The 15,478-nt window shown below is 38.8% G+C and overlaps 2 protein-coding genes across 2 annotated transcripts; both read right to left on the bottom strand.

Moving 5' to 3' along the window:
- Positions 1-4,689, bottom strand: sowahb (sosondowah ankyrin repeat domain family member B). The gene has a single exon (XM_084386529.1). The coding sequence runs from the start codon at positions 4,553-4,555 to the stop codon at positions 2,399-2,401; it is 2,157 nt and encodes a 718-aa protein (XP_084242655.1). The 5' UTR covers positions 4,556-4,689; the 3' UTR covers positions 1-2,398.
- A 1,890-nt stretch (positions 4,690-6,579) lies between these two features.
- ccni (cyclin I) lies at positions 6,580-14,597 on the bottom strand. Its single transcript, XM_084388202.1, has 7 exons — positions 14,343-14,597; positions 13,404-13,560; positions 12,731-12,865; positions 10,224-10,298; positions 9,507-9,647; positions 8,601-8,834; positions 6,580-7,174 (listed from the first exon to the last, which is right to left on the bottom strand). Exons 2-7 carry the CDS (start codon positions 13,515-13,517, stop codon positions 6,776-6,778), a joined length of 1,098 nt encoding a protein of 365 aa, XP_084244328.1. The 5' UTR covers positions 13,518-13,560; positions 14,343-14,597; the 3' UTR covers positions 6,580-6,775.
- Positions 14,598-15,478: the final 881 nt, after the last annotated feature.

The raw sequence follows: 15,478 nt of genomic DNA, 5'->3' as shown, positions 1-15,478 counted from the left end.
TCACAAATGCCTGGGAAAATGCTGGAAATTGGTCAACTGGTCATAAAGTGTTGGATTCCTGTTATATTCACCTTTATTCATGAAATGATCCCTTTCGAGAGAATCGGGTCACTTGATACCAGCCATAATATGGTCAGTTCTGCAACAGGAAACTAGTGAGTGAAAAGAAACTGCCAAACAAACAATGTAATGGTAACCAGATCACCAATCAGTGTAATGGCTAAACCATAATGATATGTGCTACTTTATCAGGGCTGTGCGAACAATCTGAATCATTTAAACCGCAGACGGTTCAGTTGCCAAATGTGATGTCCGGCCTCAGAAAATTGACATCTTCACTTTTTATTCAAATTTTATAAAAAATTTGTTAAAGATTTTCTAAGCATATTGTGCTTGGAGTCAATTTTTTTTATAACGCAATGAAACATGCAAAATTGTGAGAAACATAATGTTTTGGCCAGGCTGTCTTGCAAAGAAAGTAGAAAAATCTGAAAACCAATGAAATATTAATAACGGATTATGTTGTTGTTGTTTTTTGCATATAAAATAAAACCTGCAGCTGTAGTTTGCCTTTTTATCCAAATAGTTTCCAGATGAATACCTCAACCAAGTTTAGTGTTCTGTTCTGTCCTCATATTTTGATGGTTTCGCCAAACTTATAGGGTCATTAAAAACAAAAATTCCCTCCGAGCATAACTTCTGGCCACTACTGTGTGCCTCAAAATTATTCAAAGTCTAAATCTGAATATGTTGCATGTACCAGAGAAATTGTTTGCCTTTGAAATGAAAGTGCTGGGAAAGATTTGCTTGATTTCAAGGTCAAACAATTCGATTGGCCTGTATATTAATGCATCTCAACACACACATGCTGTTGAATCAAAGCTCAAGACGGTTTTACAATGGTCAAAGTCTGTGTTTTATTCAAAATAATAAAGCTGGAACATAAAGGTGCATCATAACGAGTAAATATTATGTAAGACTCACAGCCAACACTCCCTGTGACAAGTCCAAACATGTCAGCGAACACAACACTGCATAGGACATAGATCTATGGAAGAAATAAAGTGATGGGGAGAGATAAAGAAACAAAAATCCAACTCCACCAGTGCGGTCACGCTTATCTCTCTTCCCAGACTCTGTTTTTCTTCCTCTCTCAGATCAGACAGAACACAAAAAACAGGTTTAGCTCAGCATGCAAATCATCAAGCCTTTAGAACTCAAACATGAACATTAACTTGCTCCACAAAATGACTCGGGAAAACGAAAAAGAAAAGGCAGAGAGAGAAAACTCAACCTAACTCACTCGGTCGTTGCTCAAGTAACACTCAAGGAGGTCTGCGAGCTATGACTGGAATGTTCTTCCAAATGAGTTGGAATTTAGAGGTTTTTCTTTTATCTCTCATGCAACGTTTTAAGATAAGGAGGAAAAGTGAGTTAAATATTAAACCAGCGAAGAGCTTATCTGTGGTTTCCAGCATGGACACATGCAGTGCTGGAAAGTGTGTGTGCAACTCAACATGTGAGATCATGGAAGAAAGACACCAAACTGCAATATCCCAACACAAAAATCAAGAGAGTAAACTAAATGAGTTTGAAATGGGACATATCTGAACTGCATAGTTTCCTAGATTAAGCACCGAGGGGCACAAACAGCTTCCAATGCCTGCAGAGCTTAAGGGTAAAAACAATTGCAGGGCACTGAAGCAAATTTGTCCCTGAGGAGGAAATGAAGAACTTGTTATGAGCAGAAACATGTTTAGATGATCCTCAGTCTGAAACAACATGAGTGGGAATCCAGTTTGTATTAGTATGAAGCAAAACAGTAAGACAAGAATTATTAAAGGGATAGTCCACTCAAAAATGAAAATTCTGTGTTTACATTCATGTCTTTCCAAACCTGAATGGCTTTCTAGTTTCTGTGGAACAAATTTATTTTCAAGAACTACTTTTTTCCTTAAAACGAAAGTCAGTGGAGTCCAAAACAACACTGGATCCCATTGACTTTCTTTGCATTGGCAAAATATCTCTTCCTTTGATTTCCATAGAAGAAAGTCAAACTGGTTTGGAAAGACATGGGGATGAGTAAATAATGACAATACCTTTAACATAATGCTTTCATATTATAAGAGAGGTATTTAGTATCAGCCTCATAAGGGAGTTTCAAAACACCAATATATACTGTATATATAAATGACATTCATAAAAAAACACTCAAGTTTTGGACATATAGAGTTACGAACCAAGAACAAAACAGAAAAACATTGTACCATTCAATGCAAGTTGCCATATTTTTAATCATAAAAAAAGAAGAAGTGACAGTGTTTTTACACCAGCAAAAAAAAAAAAGTGCCACCATTATGAGCAAGTGTTTAAGTCCCTTACAACAATCTAGCAGCCCCTAAAAAGCTTCTGGACTAGACTTGACCATCAGTTGAGACTTGTGTTTGAACAGTGCTGCAATAGACGTGTGTCTTTTGACGTTCACCTTTGTGGTGGCAAATCTTGCGGGCAGGTTTTCTGGCATTGCTGGACAACCGCTGATGCGTTTCTGTGGGGCACCCAGAATCTCTAAGATGTCCCGGTGTTCGTCTTTGCCCAAGTACTGCCACGGTCTCTTCCCGCTGCTGTCCCGTATCCGCACATCAGCTTGGAACTTTTGCACCAGGAGCCGAATGAGTTTCTTGTGGCCGTGAATGGCCGCCAGGTGAAGCGGCGTGTAGCCGCACAAAGTTTTCACGTTGACGTCTAAAGTCAGCCCGAGTTTGTCGACTCCGTACCACAGCGTGTTCAGGACGCGATGGTCGCCGTGTTTTGCAATCCAGTGGACGACGGTGAAGCCGGATATGAAGTCTCGTTTGCTCAGGAGATTCGGGTCCTGTCGTAAGAGAGCGTAGATGTCGGTCCAAGAGCCTGATGCTGCTTTGACAAACCAGTTGTGTTCTCTGGAGTCAAGAGGGACGGGCGAATGCTTGCTGCTGAACGACCCATCGTGCAAACTTTGTGTGGATCCCGCGGGCGATGAGAGGGAACTGTGTCCTCGGCTGGAGGACGAGCTGACTAAATTGCCCATGCTTAGAGTCGAGGACAACCGCTGGAGACGGTTGTGTCGTGCCGAGATGTTGTCCTCTGGGAACGACTGATCCAGGTCTTCTCCGAGACTCCGACACATGCGACTCCGCAGACGGGACGTCAACCTCCGGGCGATGGGTCCGTAATGGGTTTCCGGCGAATTGCTTCGTGTAGATGTTCTGGAGTCCTCATCATCGAGGTGACCCGTCGAGTGGTGCAGGGACGGGATGTTTCGACTCGGTTGGTGGAGTTGGGACAGCATCCTTTCCTCCTGTCTGCGACGCAGGAAAGCGCGTACATTGTTCCCGTCTTGTCCTCCGAGTCCCTGATCGCTGGACTGATCCTCACGCCCAAAATCTTGAGGCCACCCAGTGTCAGGTGGAGTAGAAGAAGGAGAGGGGATTGAGATGCTATCCCGACTAGAGGATAGACTTGAAGGCCCATGGAGCTGCAGATACGTTGCACTTGCATGGACAGGAGGACCGTCTTCAGGCAAGCCGTGCATCTGAGACTCATACTCGTCCTGCTCTTGGATCGGAAACCCATTAAACCCTCCGTATGGCCGTAGTAGACTATCATTGCTTTGGCTCAGGCCTGCATGAGTGTACGCCTGGGAGTGTATGTGTGGAGAAACAGGGCGGTCCAGTAGACAAGGAGACGAGTTGTATACATGAGACTGTCCGAGGGTTGAATGCAAAGGCCATGCTTTGGCGACAGGCTCGGTTGAGTGTTTGGCGTGAACCTCAAACGTGTTTGCATCCAAACTTTTCCTTTCAACTGCAGGCCACAACCTCACCTCATAGTAAGCAGGGGCGGCGAAGGACTGCTCACAACCATCTGCTTCCCCTAATTGTCTTGGTTTGGCGGGGTAAACACTGTTGTGTTCCAGCTCTGTTGCCTCCCTGGTTGCTTTTGCCTCCCATAGCTGCTCAAAGCTCTGGCCGCTCCCACTCGAGCGACTGTCGGTGTCAGATGGGGTTGGTTTTAAATGGCAGGTGTTGTTCACCTTTTCTGCAGAGGAAGTGTAAACAGCAGGTTGTTCCCTCCCATGTGGTGATGAAGTTTTGACTGCTTTCTCAAAAGTGGGAGAATCCTTGTTATTATTGTTGTTGCTAGTGGTGGGGATGATAATACCAGCAGCTGGCAAGATTTCAACACGAGTTGGGATGGTCAGACCCGCTTGTGGTTTACCGCTCGCCGCTGGTTTAGAGTTTCGTTCTTTCTGTCGCTCGGGCTCGTGGTTCGTGGCGATGTCTCCGAGATGCACACGGTATTTTTTCCTTAGTATAACATGAGACACCCCCTCCTCCTGCCTCACAGTCGCCACGGAGTTCACATACCTCTTAAATAACTCCCGGTTTTGCTCTCTGTCCTCGTCCTCTCTCAAAAACCACTTGTAGTGATGTAATAAATCCGCGTTTCGCACCTTCCCGCCGTTGTTGACGACGAAGCGCAGCACGGATTCCTGAGTGAAGTCTGTGGCCATGCTGTGTGAATCCCTCTCGGGTTATCGCACAATCAAACTGAAGGAAGGGAGTCAAAGGACCTGACAGGCGGTTTCGCTGTTGAGATTGTAACTCCGCCCTCGGGTTTCTCTCTCAGTTCCACCTGCATACCTGAGTGCTGAGATACCTGTGCACCTCACACATCTATCTATCTATCTATCTATCTATCTATCTATCTATCTATCTATCTATCTATCTATCTATCTGTCTGTCTATCTGTCTGTCTTCAAAAACTATGGTTTGAAGTTTAGTGATGAATTACAATACTAACAACCTGCTTTATACTATTAAAGTAGCCTGCTACTACTGCTGCTAAAATATATTGTAGTAGCCTATATTATGAAATACAAGAACTTCATTAAATGTTATTTAATATATACGTATAAATACGTTGGATGACCGAGGTAACCTATTTTTTTTATTATTATGTATAATGACACAAACTTCACAAGTACACAGTGGTACCTGAAGTGTCATGGACACTTGAGAGTAGTAAAAATAGGGGAGAATTCAGGTTGTGACACGACAAAAAGAGTCCCAATCAACCTGAATTCACCCCTTTATGAATTTCATTACTTTAAGTAACAAAATATCAAATCATGTAGCATTTAGTAAGCAAATAAATACAACTTTTTTTTTGTTTGTTTGTTTTATCCACAAGCACACTTTTCAGGGAAAACTTTTCGCTCAATGGTTGTTTTTAACTGCTAAACTATAAAATGAAGACAAAAGGTGGTTCAACATAAAAACATGTTCATGGTATATGCAATAAACCTGTGGTTCCTCTTCTAGGACACCCGTGTGAACTTGAGAACTGACTCCATCCACTAAAACATTCATGAACTAAAAATGAACAAAACAAAACAAAACAAAACAAATGAAGTTAGCTATGGGAAAATATCCTGCAGCATCCTCTTTTCATTGTATGAAATAAGCATGTCACTTCTTATGCAACATGCCACAACTCCAACTTGCCAATTCTTTTGCGTCTGATTGAAATTATATAAAACACATAAGTTCGAGTAATTTAATACATTACTTTTTGAATAAATAGCTAATAATTTCTAATTCCACTTACTTGGCTTTAGATACTGAATACACATTTTCTTCAGCAACTCATCCATCATCCATTAGCTAATGCACATAAATTGCATACGGAACACAAAAGATGAGGTAAAAGCATGACCTGTGTATCACAACCATGACCTCTCAGTTTCTCCCTTTTGTTAGTGAGTGCAATGAGTTCCCCAGTAAAAATATCAGATTTCATTGTTAAGAGTACAGTATTGTTTCTTCAAACACACACACACACACACTCAGAAATAAGTGACGACAGAGACATCAGCAGTTCAGTACGTTTTCATTTATTTGAGCTTTGGGAGGTTTCTCAGCAGCGTCCCGGACTGTCATCAGCACCTCAGAGCACGAGAGAAAGCTTTCGGCAGGAACAGCGCATGGAGGTTATTATGATCAGCAAAGGAATGGTGAAGGTCTAAAGCTTTTTATGTTAGTTCAGAATCTTATGAATTTAATTCTACTCGATAAAACAGTTATATTACTAGGTTTAGAACAAGCGACAAACAGTTCAACTAAGTCACGCCATGTGTGATCTAATGCCACGGATAACACCAGCTCATCGTTAATGCTCAGTTTAAGGAAGTGATAGGGACATTATCACCCTTCAGATACTCACACACACTCACTCACTCAATGATCACACACACATCACAACGAGCAATTAGACCCAGCTGTGAAGGAGAGTGCAAATTTGTACAAAACTAATACATGTTCAGAAATGCCACTTTTACCACAGCCTTCAAATATATATATATATATATATATATATATAAAAATAAGAGCACTCAGAAATGTTGAGGGCTGTGTTTGACAAATAAAAAGAGAGAAAGGGACAGTGAAAGTTACAGAAATAAATGGCAGGAAATACACATAAAAAGAGACAAACAGGAACTATACGAGTTTCCACAGATAGAGGAAAAAATATTCCTACTTTTTTTGCAAACATTTTTCCTTTATATATAGATTTTTTTTCTGCTTTTTCAAAGCCTTTTATGTGTACGCTCAGTGAACGGTTATGAAATGGCATCATGCAAAGAATGTTTTTTTGTTAGTATTTTTGGCCTCTCTCTTGCTCTGAGGTGAACTGATGAACACGGTTGCTGTGGTTGTGTGATTTTCTTCCTCTAGGTTTCTCTGGCCGGTTGGAGAGGCGGGCAGGGGGAGGAGCCAGCGTTCTGCTTCCCTCCTCCCGCTGTTTGGCCCGTACACATGAGCGCCCCCTCCTGGGGACTCTCCTCGTTGTACAGGCGCTTGATCCCATCGAAATACTCGTCCACCTCCATGTGTTCCACCTTCCGCTTGGCCGAGGACTTGCTTGAACGGTTGTGGGTGGTGTTGGGGTCAGAGGGTGCAGTCGGAGCGGGGGACACGTGCCAGGCGGGCAGGACTCCCCTGTCCCGAGGCCCCGGGGCGTTCAGCAGGGGATGGCAGATGTACACAGTGTTAGGAGGCAGGGAAGCCGTGTGTGTGGACAGGCAACGTGCAACCAGCTCTCGACAGCCAATAAGCTGAGAACTGTCGATCTGAAAGAGAGGAAGCGGAAAAATACACGTACGGTATTAGTTCTACATCAAAGAAAAGTGTGGTTGCACATATAATATCAGATACACACTATTGTTTGTAAGTTTGGGGTCAGTAAGTCTTTTATTCAGCAAGGACAAACTAATTTGATCAAAAGTGACAGTAAAGACATTTATAATGTTACAAAAGATTTCCATTTAAAATAAATGCTGCTTTTTTTAAACTTTCTATTCATCAAAAAACTGTTTGTTGATTGATAATAATCAGAAATGTTTCTTGAGCATCATCTGAAGATTCATGATGCTGAAAATTCAGCTTTGATCACAGGAATAAATTACATTTGAAAATATATGCAAATAGAAAACAGTTTTCTTTCAAATTCTAATAATATTTCACAATATTACTGTTTTTACAGTATTTTTGATCAAATAAATGCAGGCTTGGTGAGCAGAAGAGACTTTACAAAAACATTTAGTTTTTTTGTTTTTAAATCTGACCAAACCCGAACTTTTGAATGATGGTGTATATCATATACAAATACATCAATGTTCAATACATACATAGTCATTAATATTTTAAAACTGCTTCGTTGGTGTTGACAGTATTAGTTACTGAACCTGTCTTTATAAAGCTACATGAAATCGTAAACTTGAACTTTGGGAATTTCTTCATGAGTTTGTACATGTATGACTTTTAAAGGTCTGTCTTTTTTGTTTGGCGTTGAGCTCGCTGCTGGCAGAGATAACGGAGTTTGTTTGGAGAAGTGAATGACCGGGCCTCTTCTGAGTTATGATAAGGGTTAGAGAGTCCACAGAAACCCAAGCATGCGAGATGGATTATGTCCGCTAGTGCGGCTCTAACGTGTAGCGGCTCTTAGTAGTTTAGGTCTCCACGTCAATGTGACCACTGTGATCTTTCTGACCACTTTATGCATTTGTTTAATGGAAATGTTTGGATCTGGCCTCCCTCTAAAAACTCTTAATCTACAATGTTCAATAATAGTTTTAGTATAACTGTAAAAACGTCTAGCTTCAGGTCGTGGTTCACATGTCATTTTGCGGTTTTATGAAGTAAACAATAACTTCCATTTTGTTAGTAATATGTCAAGATGAACTGCAACTTTGGTTTGCTTGATTATCCATGCCTCCAGAAAAATCATGTTAAAATGTATCAAATATGATCCATCAGACTTTTGAGAAACACAACTTGTGTTCATTTTTCAAACATCATTGCATTGCATTATATATTTTGACCCCCACAATAATCTCTATATATATTTCCCGGTTGGGAAATCATCTCGTTGGACCGTATGGACAAGTTTCACTAACGTTTGACATCCCGGAAGAATTTAGTTTAGTTGAATCATACATTATAATGTATTCAAACACTTTTTTTTTTTTTGAGCCACTGAACTTCATCAGTTCTTACCTGTAATTTGTGCAGCAGGTCGACAGTGAGAGCGAGCCAATCAGGACAGAGTTTCTCCAGCTCCAGCGTGATGAGGCCGAGGGACAGCAATGAGCCGCGCACCTGCAGCAGTGCATTGTGGGTCAGACAGTGGAAGAGCTGCTGGGTGAGCAGAGCCACGTGCTGTGAAGGGTTCAGACCCGACAACGCCACGTTCAGCCGCCCGGACTTGCAGCTCAGAACCATCGCATGGAACTACACAGAGAGAAAGGGTATGTTAGGGTAGGGTAGGGTAAGTTGCATCTGTTCAGTTAATGCACTGTGATCTAACATGAACTAGTGAACAATTGTATTTTTATTAACAAGCATTAACATTTAAGATTTAGAAATGCTGTGAAAAATTAGCTAATGCTTTAACTAATGTTAACAAATGAAACCTTATTGTAAAGTGTTACCATATACATTATGCATCTGTAATTGACATGCACCGTCTAACATGTTTGCCGACTCACTGAACACACATCAATGAGATGTCCATTTGATGTGCTTTTTATCATCTGAAAGATGTATTTTTTAGAGCTTTGGCTCATCTGCAATAAGTCAAAGACCGTTCCTGTCAAATGTTAGACATATAGAAAATTTCCTTAAAATGTCTGAGATTTTAAATGCATGTCAAACAGATTTTTTAAACATGTTTACCAGATGAAGCGTTATGTAACATCTTAGAGACATACTTCCATACAATTACAGAAAATGTCAGAGACCCAGGAATATATATGAAGCAGAGTTTGGCATCTGTCAAAAGTTTGGTGGCATCTTGCGTGTGTGTGTGTGTGTGTGTGTGTGTGTGTGTGTGTGTGTGTGTGTGTGTGTGTGTGTGAGAGAGAGAGAGTGAGAGAGAGAGAGAGAGAGAGGAAGTGCACTCACGATGTAAAGGAAGTCCAGTGCGGTGGTGGAGTGCAGGTCCCAGTTTAGCTTATCCAGAACAATCCTCTCCATCCGCAAGATCTCCGACGGAGAACAGCCACATTTGCTGCTGGACACCAACTCTCTCAGCGAAGGGATCCGCTGCAAAAACACACAATAAACAGTTACACACACAGAGACAGCCACAGAAACACACAGAATTATTGAAACACAAACATACTGGTTGAAAAAAAAGAAAAAAAAAGCTTGAAATCTAACAGTAATGGCATAATTTTGAACTAATTTTGGTAATTGCTTCATTAAGTTTAAGCCACAGCACATGGTCAGTTCTGGCCAGAAATGACTTTAAAGGGCTGCCAGAAAATAATCGGATTAAACATTAATCCATCTTTGGTGTTTTAAGTAAAAACAAGTACAGAAATCGCAGTCGTCATATTCCTACAGAAAATGTCTCACTGTGTGTCCTTTCATGAAGCAGCTGATGGGAATGTTCTGTCATACTTCAGTCTCAGTAAAGAACACTTTTTACTAAAAAAAGTAATAAAATTGGGGCTGATTTGAGACTTGAAGGGGTTTTATCTGCCTCCCTCCTGACATGGGTCAGTTTTAACTGCTACACAAACAGATAAAGCCACAGAGAGCCACGATGACCGAAGTTGACCATGCATCAGCTCTAGTGCCTCTGATCGTAGATTGGCATAATAATATTTCATTCACCTCATCTTCCTCGCTGGTCTTAACAGCCAGGAAGAAACAAGAGATGGCGATACAGCGCAGGTACTTAGGACGGGCCTGAAAAAGAGAGAGAGATTGGTCAATGACGGTACTGCAAAATGACGGTACTGCAATAATGCATCTCGTGCACTGCTCATTGTGTATGCAGAGTTTGTCACAACAGTTAGTAGTAGTAATAATGTTTTGTTTTTTAATGCCATGTCAGCATGTGAGGCTATCTTCATGGCAAAAACTGAGTTACAAAAAAAAATACAAGAGTTGCTTAAATACAATAAAAAGGAAACCAAAACAGCAGGAAATATAATACAAGATGTTTTACATTAACATAATGATAAAAATCCTAAACTCTTTTCTGGTAAAATTTCACTAAACAAGTTCTTAAGTGAGCTTACTACATAAAAATGTTGTCTACTTGCATTAAAAGTGGGACAGTCCAATAAAATATGTTTAAGGGGGGGGGTCTTGAAAATGCAAGTCAGTCTTGTGTGACTTATGCGACATATCTAGTGAACAACAATTGATCACATCTTGTTCTAAAGGAGATTAAAAGTCTGTTGGGGATTTCAGGACATATTTAATGTAATATGTTGTCTGGATACATATCCCACTCTTTAATATATAAAGATTTGTCACAAACAGATAAGGGCAAATGTTTCTCACACACATGTGAACGTCCTGTGTTTATTTCCTGTTCACTTGAATGCCAAAGCACAAGACCTAATCAGATGTGCAGTGAGTGCCATGTAGCTGCATCTAAAAATACTGAGCAGGCAGTTTCACTTTCTCTCTCTCTCTCTCTCTCTCTCAAAAAAAAAATCTAGAATTGTCTCTGCAGCCCTTGAATGTTCAGGAACGTTTTCTGATGTTCTAAAAGAAATTGGCACAAAGACAAGAGAGCAAAAGATATTCAGTGTTGTATAATAAAAACCACTAAGCTAAATAGTTACCTAACTTTTATCTGTAAAGCAATTACACAACAGTAAAAGTTCTATAACGGAGTAAATTAATGTTCACTGCACACAAGTTAACATATGATCATAAATGCAATTATGCTAATCAAACTTTAAATCCATACATTATAATGCATAACATGCACACTTAACTGTCACCGTCCCACAGGTGGGACGTTTGCCCATATATTTTTAGAACAATAATATCTTAGTAAAAACCTAAAGTAATATTGACAAACTAAATATCATTTGAAAGCTTACAATCTCTAGTTTTCATATTTGGTGGCTGTTTTTTTAAATAAATGACAGAGGGGCAGTAATTTATCAATTTGCAACAAGAATATTTCATATTCATTAGGTGCGTTCAGGCCTTTATTTTGAAATAGAAATAAACATGAAAAATCATGAAAGATTGGTAGAAACCTCAGTTTGTTTTCATGCCAGGAGTTCAAAAGATAACACCAATTCAATTTTATGAGAAAAAAAAGGTCTGAAAATGTTTTGAATATAAAGAAAAACATTATGGATTCTCGATTTGTGATGCGGCAGCGAGCTAGAACGCGCATATGTGCTCTTTTTATGTTTATTAGAGGTTGAAATCAAATCAAATACTGCCAAAACACCCATACTATTTCTGAATAGGATGTATACTTCATAAATTGTGTGAAATTATGGAAATACATGGTTCAGATCACTCAAAACATATAATGGAGGCACCCTTATATGGTCAGTAAGGAAGCTGGCTGTCCATCTAGTGAAAAAGTTTGGTACTGCGCCCAAATAAAATCTTACTGAAAGCTCATTTTTTGAGATATTAACCTAAAATTTGGAACACAACATGTTTAGATTTTTGGCTTTAATTTTCTAGCAGTTTTAGAGTAAAATATATTTTGTAATATATATATTTTATATAAAATATGAATAATTATATTTTTACATTGTACATTTTCATAAACTCAAACTTACATAACTTTTTTTCTGTTTCACTTTCATAATTTATTTCACTTCTACAATAATCTGGCAAATGTCTTCTTAAAAACAAGACCAACCATATGTCTATATTCCAAAGCATTCTTGAATTACAACCATTTAAGTTTGTATAGTGATTTTTTTGTCTATGCGAAAAAAAAGGGGGGGGTGACAGTTAAAGGGTTAAAAGCATGACATTGTAATGCATGACATGCATAAATTATAATGCATAAAATTCATACATGCATACATTTAAATGCACCTGACAAATTTTGCTTTAATCCTAAGCACCTTACAAATGTGGAATATCACATGAAATGTATCATAAGAGCTGCAATATTCGCCTCACACAATACTAAGAATAAGCTAAATCAATACGAGAGAACATTATTGTAATTTTTTTTTTAAATAGGGTGTTATTAAGTGAAGTACCTATCATGGGCTGCAATTAGACCAGCCAACACACAGCTAAAACCTGTTATGGACAGCTGTATAACGGAAAATGCCATAAAACCATAATCATTGACTGGGACAGAAGACCTTGACCGGTCAGATGGTTTTAAACATTACCTTAATGGCAGAGAGGAAGCGATCCAGGATGCCGATGGCCAGGCAGAGGGTCTCTGGATAAAGCTTCAGCTGGGAATGCACATCCCTCAACCACCGGACGGCCTCATCACGCTTTTCAGGGGAAATATCTGTATCCTAAACAATAAAAACATATTCAATCAAACACAAAACAACCCATACTGACTCAAACCCAACCCGTTTTTACTGTCGATCCGAGTAGACTCAAAAGCACAGATGCTTATTTATAATAGTAATGCATTTTTTACTGCTTCAAACTAAATGCAAACCCACATTTTATGCACAATAAAACTGCCACAGTTCCCATCAGGATCAGTTTAGATAGCAAACCTCAGACACTGGCACATGTGTGCGTGTAACAGACACAAACGCACCATATAGTCACAACAGGAGATAAAACAGCCTCATAAAACTGCGTCTCTGTGTCTACAAAATTCTGGATTTATAAAGCAAGTCATAAATGCATACTGCAGTATCTTAAGGGATCTTCTGAAATGCAGGCTTACAAATTACAGGACATGAGAATGATGATGACAACATTACTTTCACATTGTAACTGGACAGAAAGTACCTTAAATGATCGGCCTCCCACTATGTAAACAGTGTGTTGTCATACCTAACAAACCAGAGATTATCAGCTGACAGACTGTCTCACCTGGTTGGTGGGTTTCTTTGGCACGTAACCTTTCCATAGTTTGGCTTCCCTAGAAACTGCCTTCTCTAGAAGAGATGACAGCTTCCGGCTTTCCAAGGGCTGGGTGAACTTCATCACACACCCTGGAACAGCCTACCTCCCCACTGGATACAGCTACCTGAGCGCAGAACACAAAACATCCCAAAAACACATCAAATATGATCGCTCACAAATTACAAGGGACGTCTGGGTTGCCTTGGGAATTATTATTACGTCTATTATTAATCACATCAAATTAATGTTTATTATTAGTATTTTATCCACACTGCTTATAATTACAATTACCTTTTAATAACAATCATCATACAATAATAATTATACATATACTTATATTGCTATTATTGTTATTCCTGTTGTTGCAGTTACTGATTGTTATGATTAATATAAAAGCGTTTTTTTTTTTAACAATGAACACCAAATCAAGAAATAATAATAATAATAATAATAATAATGATGATAAATCAGCTCTGAACTGATTATGATGATGATAATGTGTTCACTTGCCATTTAAATTGAGGTCATTGTCACATAATGTTAATGAGTAAAATAAACAATTGATAATGAGAATTCTGATTAAACATCATATTAATACTATATAAATGTAATACTGGTGTATATAAGTACAAGTGTTAAATATGACTTTAACCACGACAAAACCCATATCACCAGCTCAGTATGAAATGTTAATGGTGTTGACGCAGTTTACATTTGATGAGTGTTAGCTGACAAGCTACACAGTAATAGATCAGTATACATGCAATTCCACACACCTAACTACACCAAACATTTTAATTTAGTATTTTAAAGGTATATTTATATCTATTCACGCTGGTTTAAACAAGCGAAATGGTGATATTTGTTTATAAAATCTCTTAGAAACGGTTCGATTTTTAACGTTACCTCCCCTGCAAGGTTGTGGGAAACGCAGATCATCCGGTCCATTAAATTGAGGTAAAATAAAGGAGCAAATCGGAATCAGTCATCTTTCTAAGCGTCCAGTTTCGCCTCCATGCTTGCCGTGAAATTTGGTTTGGGGGTTTAAAAATCTAAAAGGGAAATTTCCAAACTGATATGAAAAATAAAATGAACGGAATATAGACACGGACGTCTACTTCCGAGGAGGAGACTGAGAAGGGAAGGAGAACCTTCCGCTCTAACCTCCTCACCGCGCACAGAAACCTCCACCGAAACATTTTCTTATAAATAAAAAAAATGTTAAGATAAATTCTAAGCGATTAGAAATACTAAAAAGCACAACAAGTTAATGTAGATTTAGTCAGATGTTTATTTATCACTGGAAAGTATTGTGAATTCGGTAACTGTGTCATAAAAGGACTACTTTTCAGGCGGATTTGAATGTAGATTGTACTGTAAGGGACTACTTTCTTATACAATCCATTTCGATGTCTGAAGATGACACTGAAAAACAGAAAACAACGCAAATCGAGACATTAAAGGGATCAAATGTCAGTTAATAAATTATAATATTTTAACAGCTAGATCCTATTCCATAACGGACATTAAGCTTTTAAGGGGAAGTTTAAACAAATTCCTAAATAAATAATATATAAATAGTATTTTAATACTTTTATTATATTATATTATTACTATTATAGTAGTAATGTTATAGTACTATAATAATTCATAACAAAAATACTTTTATTATTATTATTATTATTATTATTAAATTCTATGTGTCTGATCTAAAGGAATATTTTCACCTTTCATGAGTCAATTTATTAAAACAACTGAATCAGAATTCACTACATATGGTATCTGCGATAACATTCAGCTAATATGTTGATAACTCACTTTTCGTTTAATGAATGTTGAAGAGAAAGGGAACATTTTAATTGGAAGACACAGAAACTCATCACAAAAAAATAAACAAGAGAAGAATGCATTTGTACTACATTTTCTACCCCCTGGCAACCCTGTCAAAACAAACCCAGCAACAACCATTCAGAGTGCAGGACATGCTATCGAGTCTAACCAATGGTCGGCGTCTACATGGAACCCAGCAGCCAATGAGCGCA

This window comes from Rutilus rutilus (assembly GCF_951802725.1).
Source record: "Rutilus rutilus genome assembly, chromosome: 18".
NCBI lineage: Eukaryota > Metazoa > Chordata > Actinopteri > Cypriniformes > Leuciscidae > Rutilus > Rutilus rutilus.
This window is presented reverse-complemented; position numbering and strand designations above follow the sequence as displayed.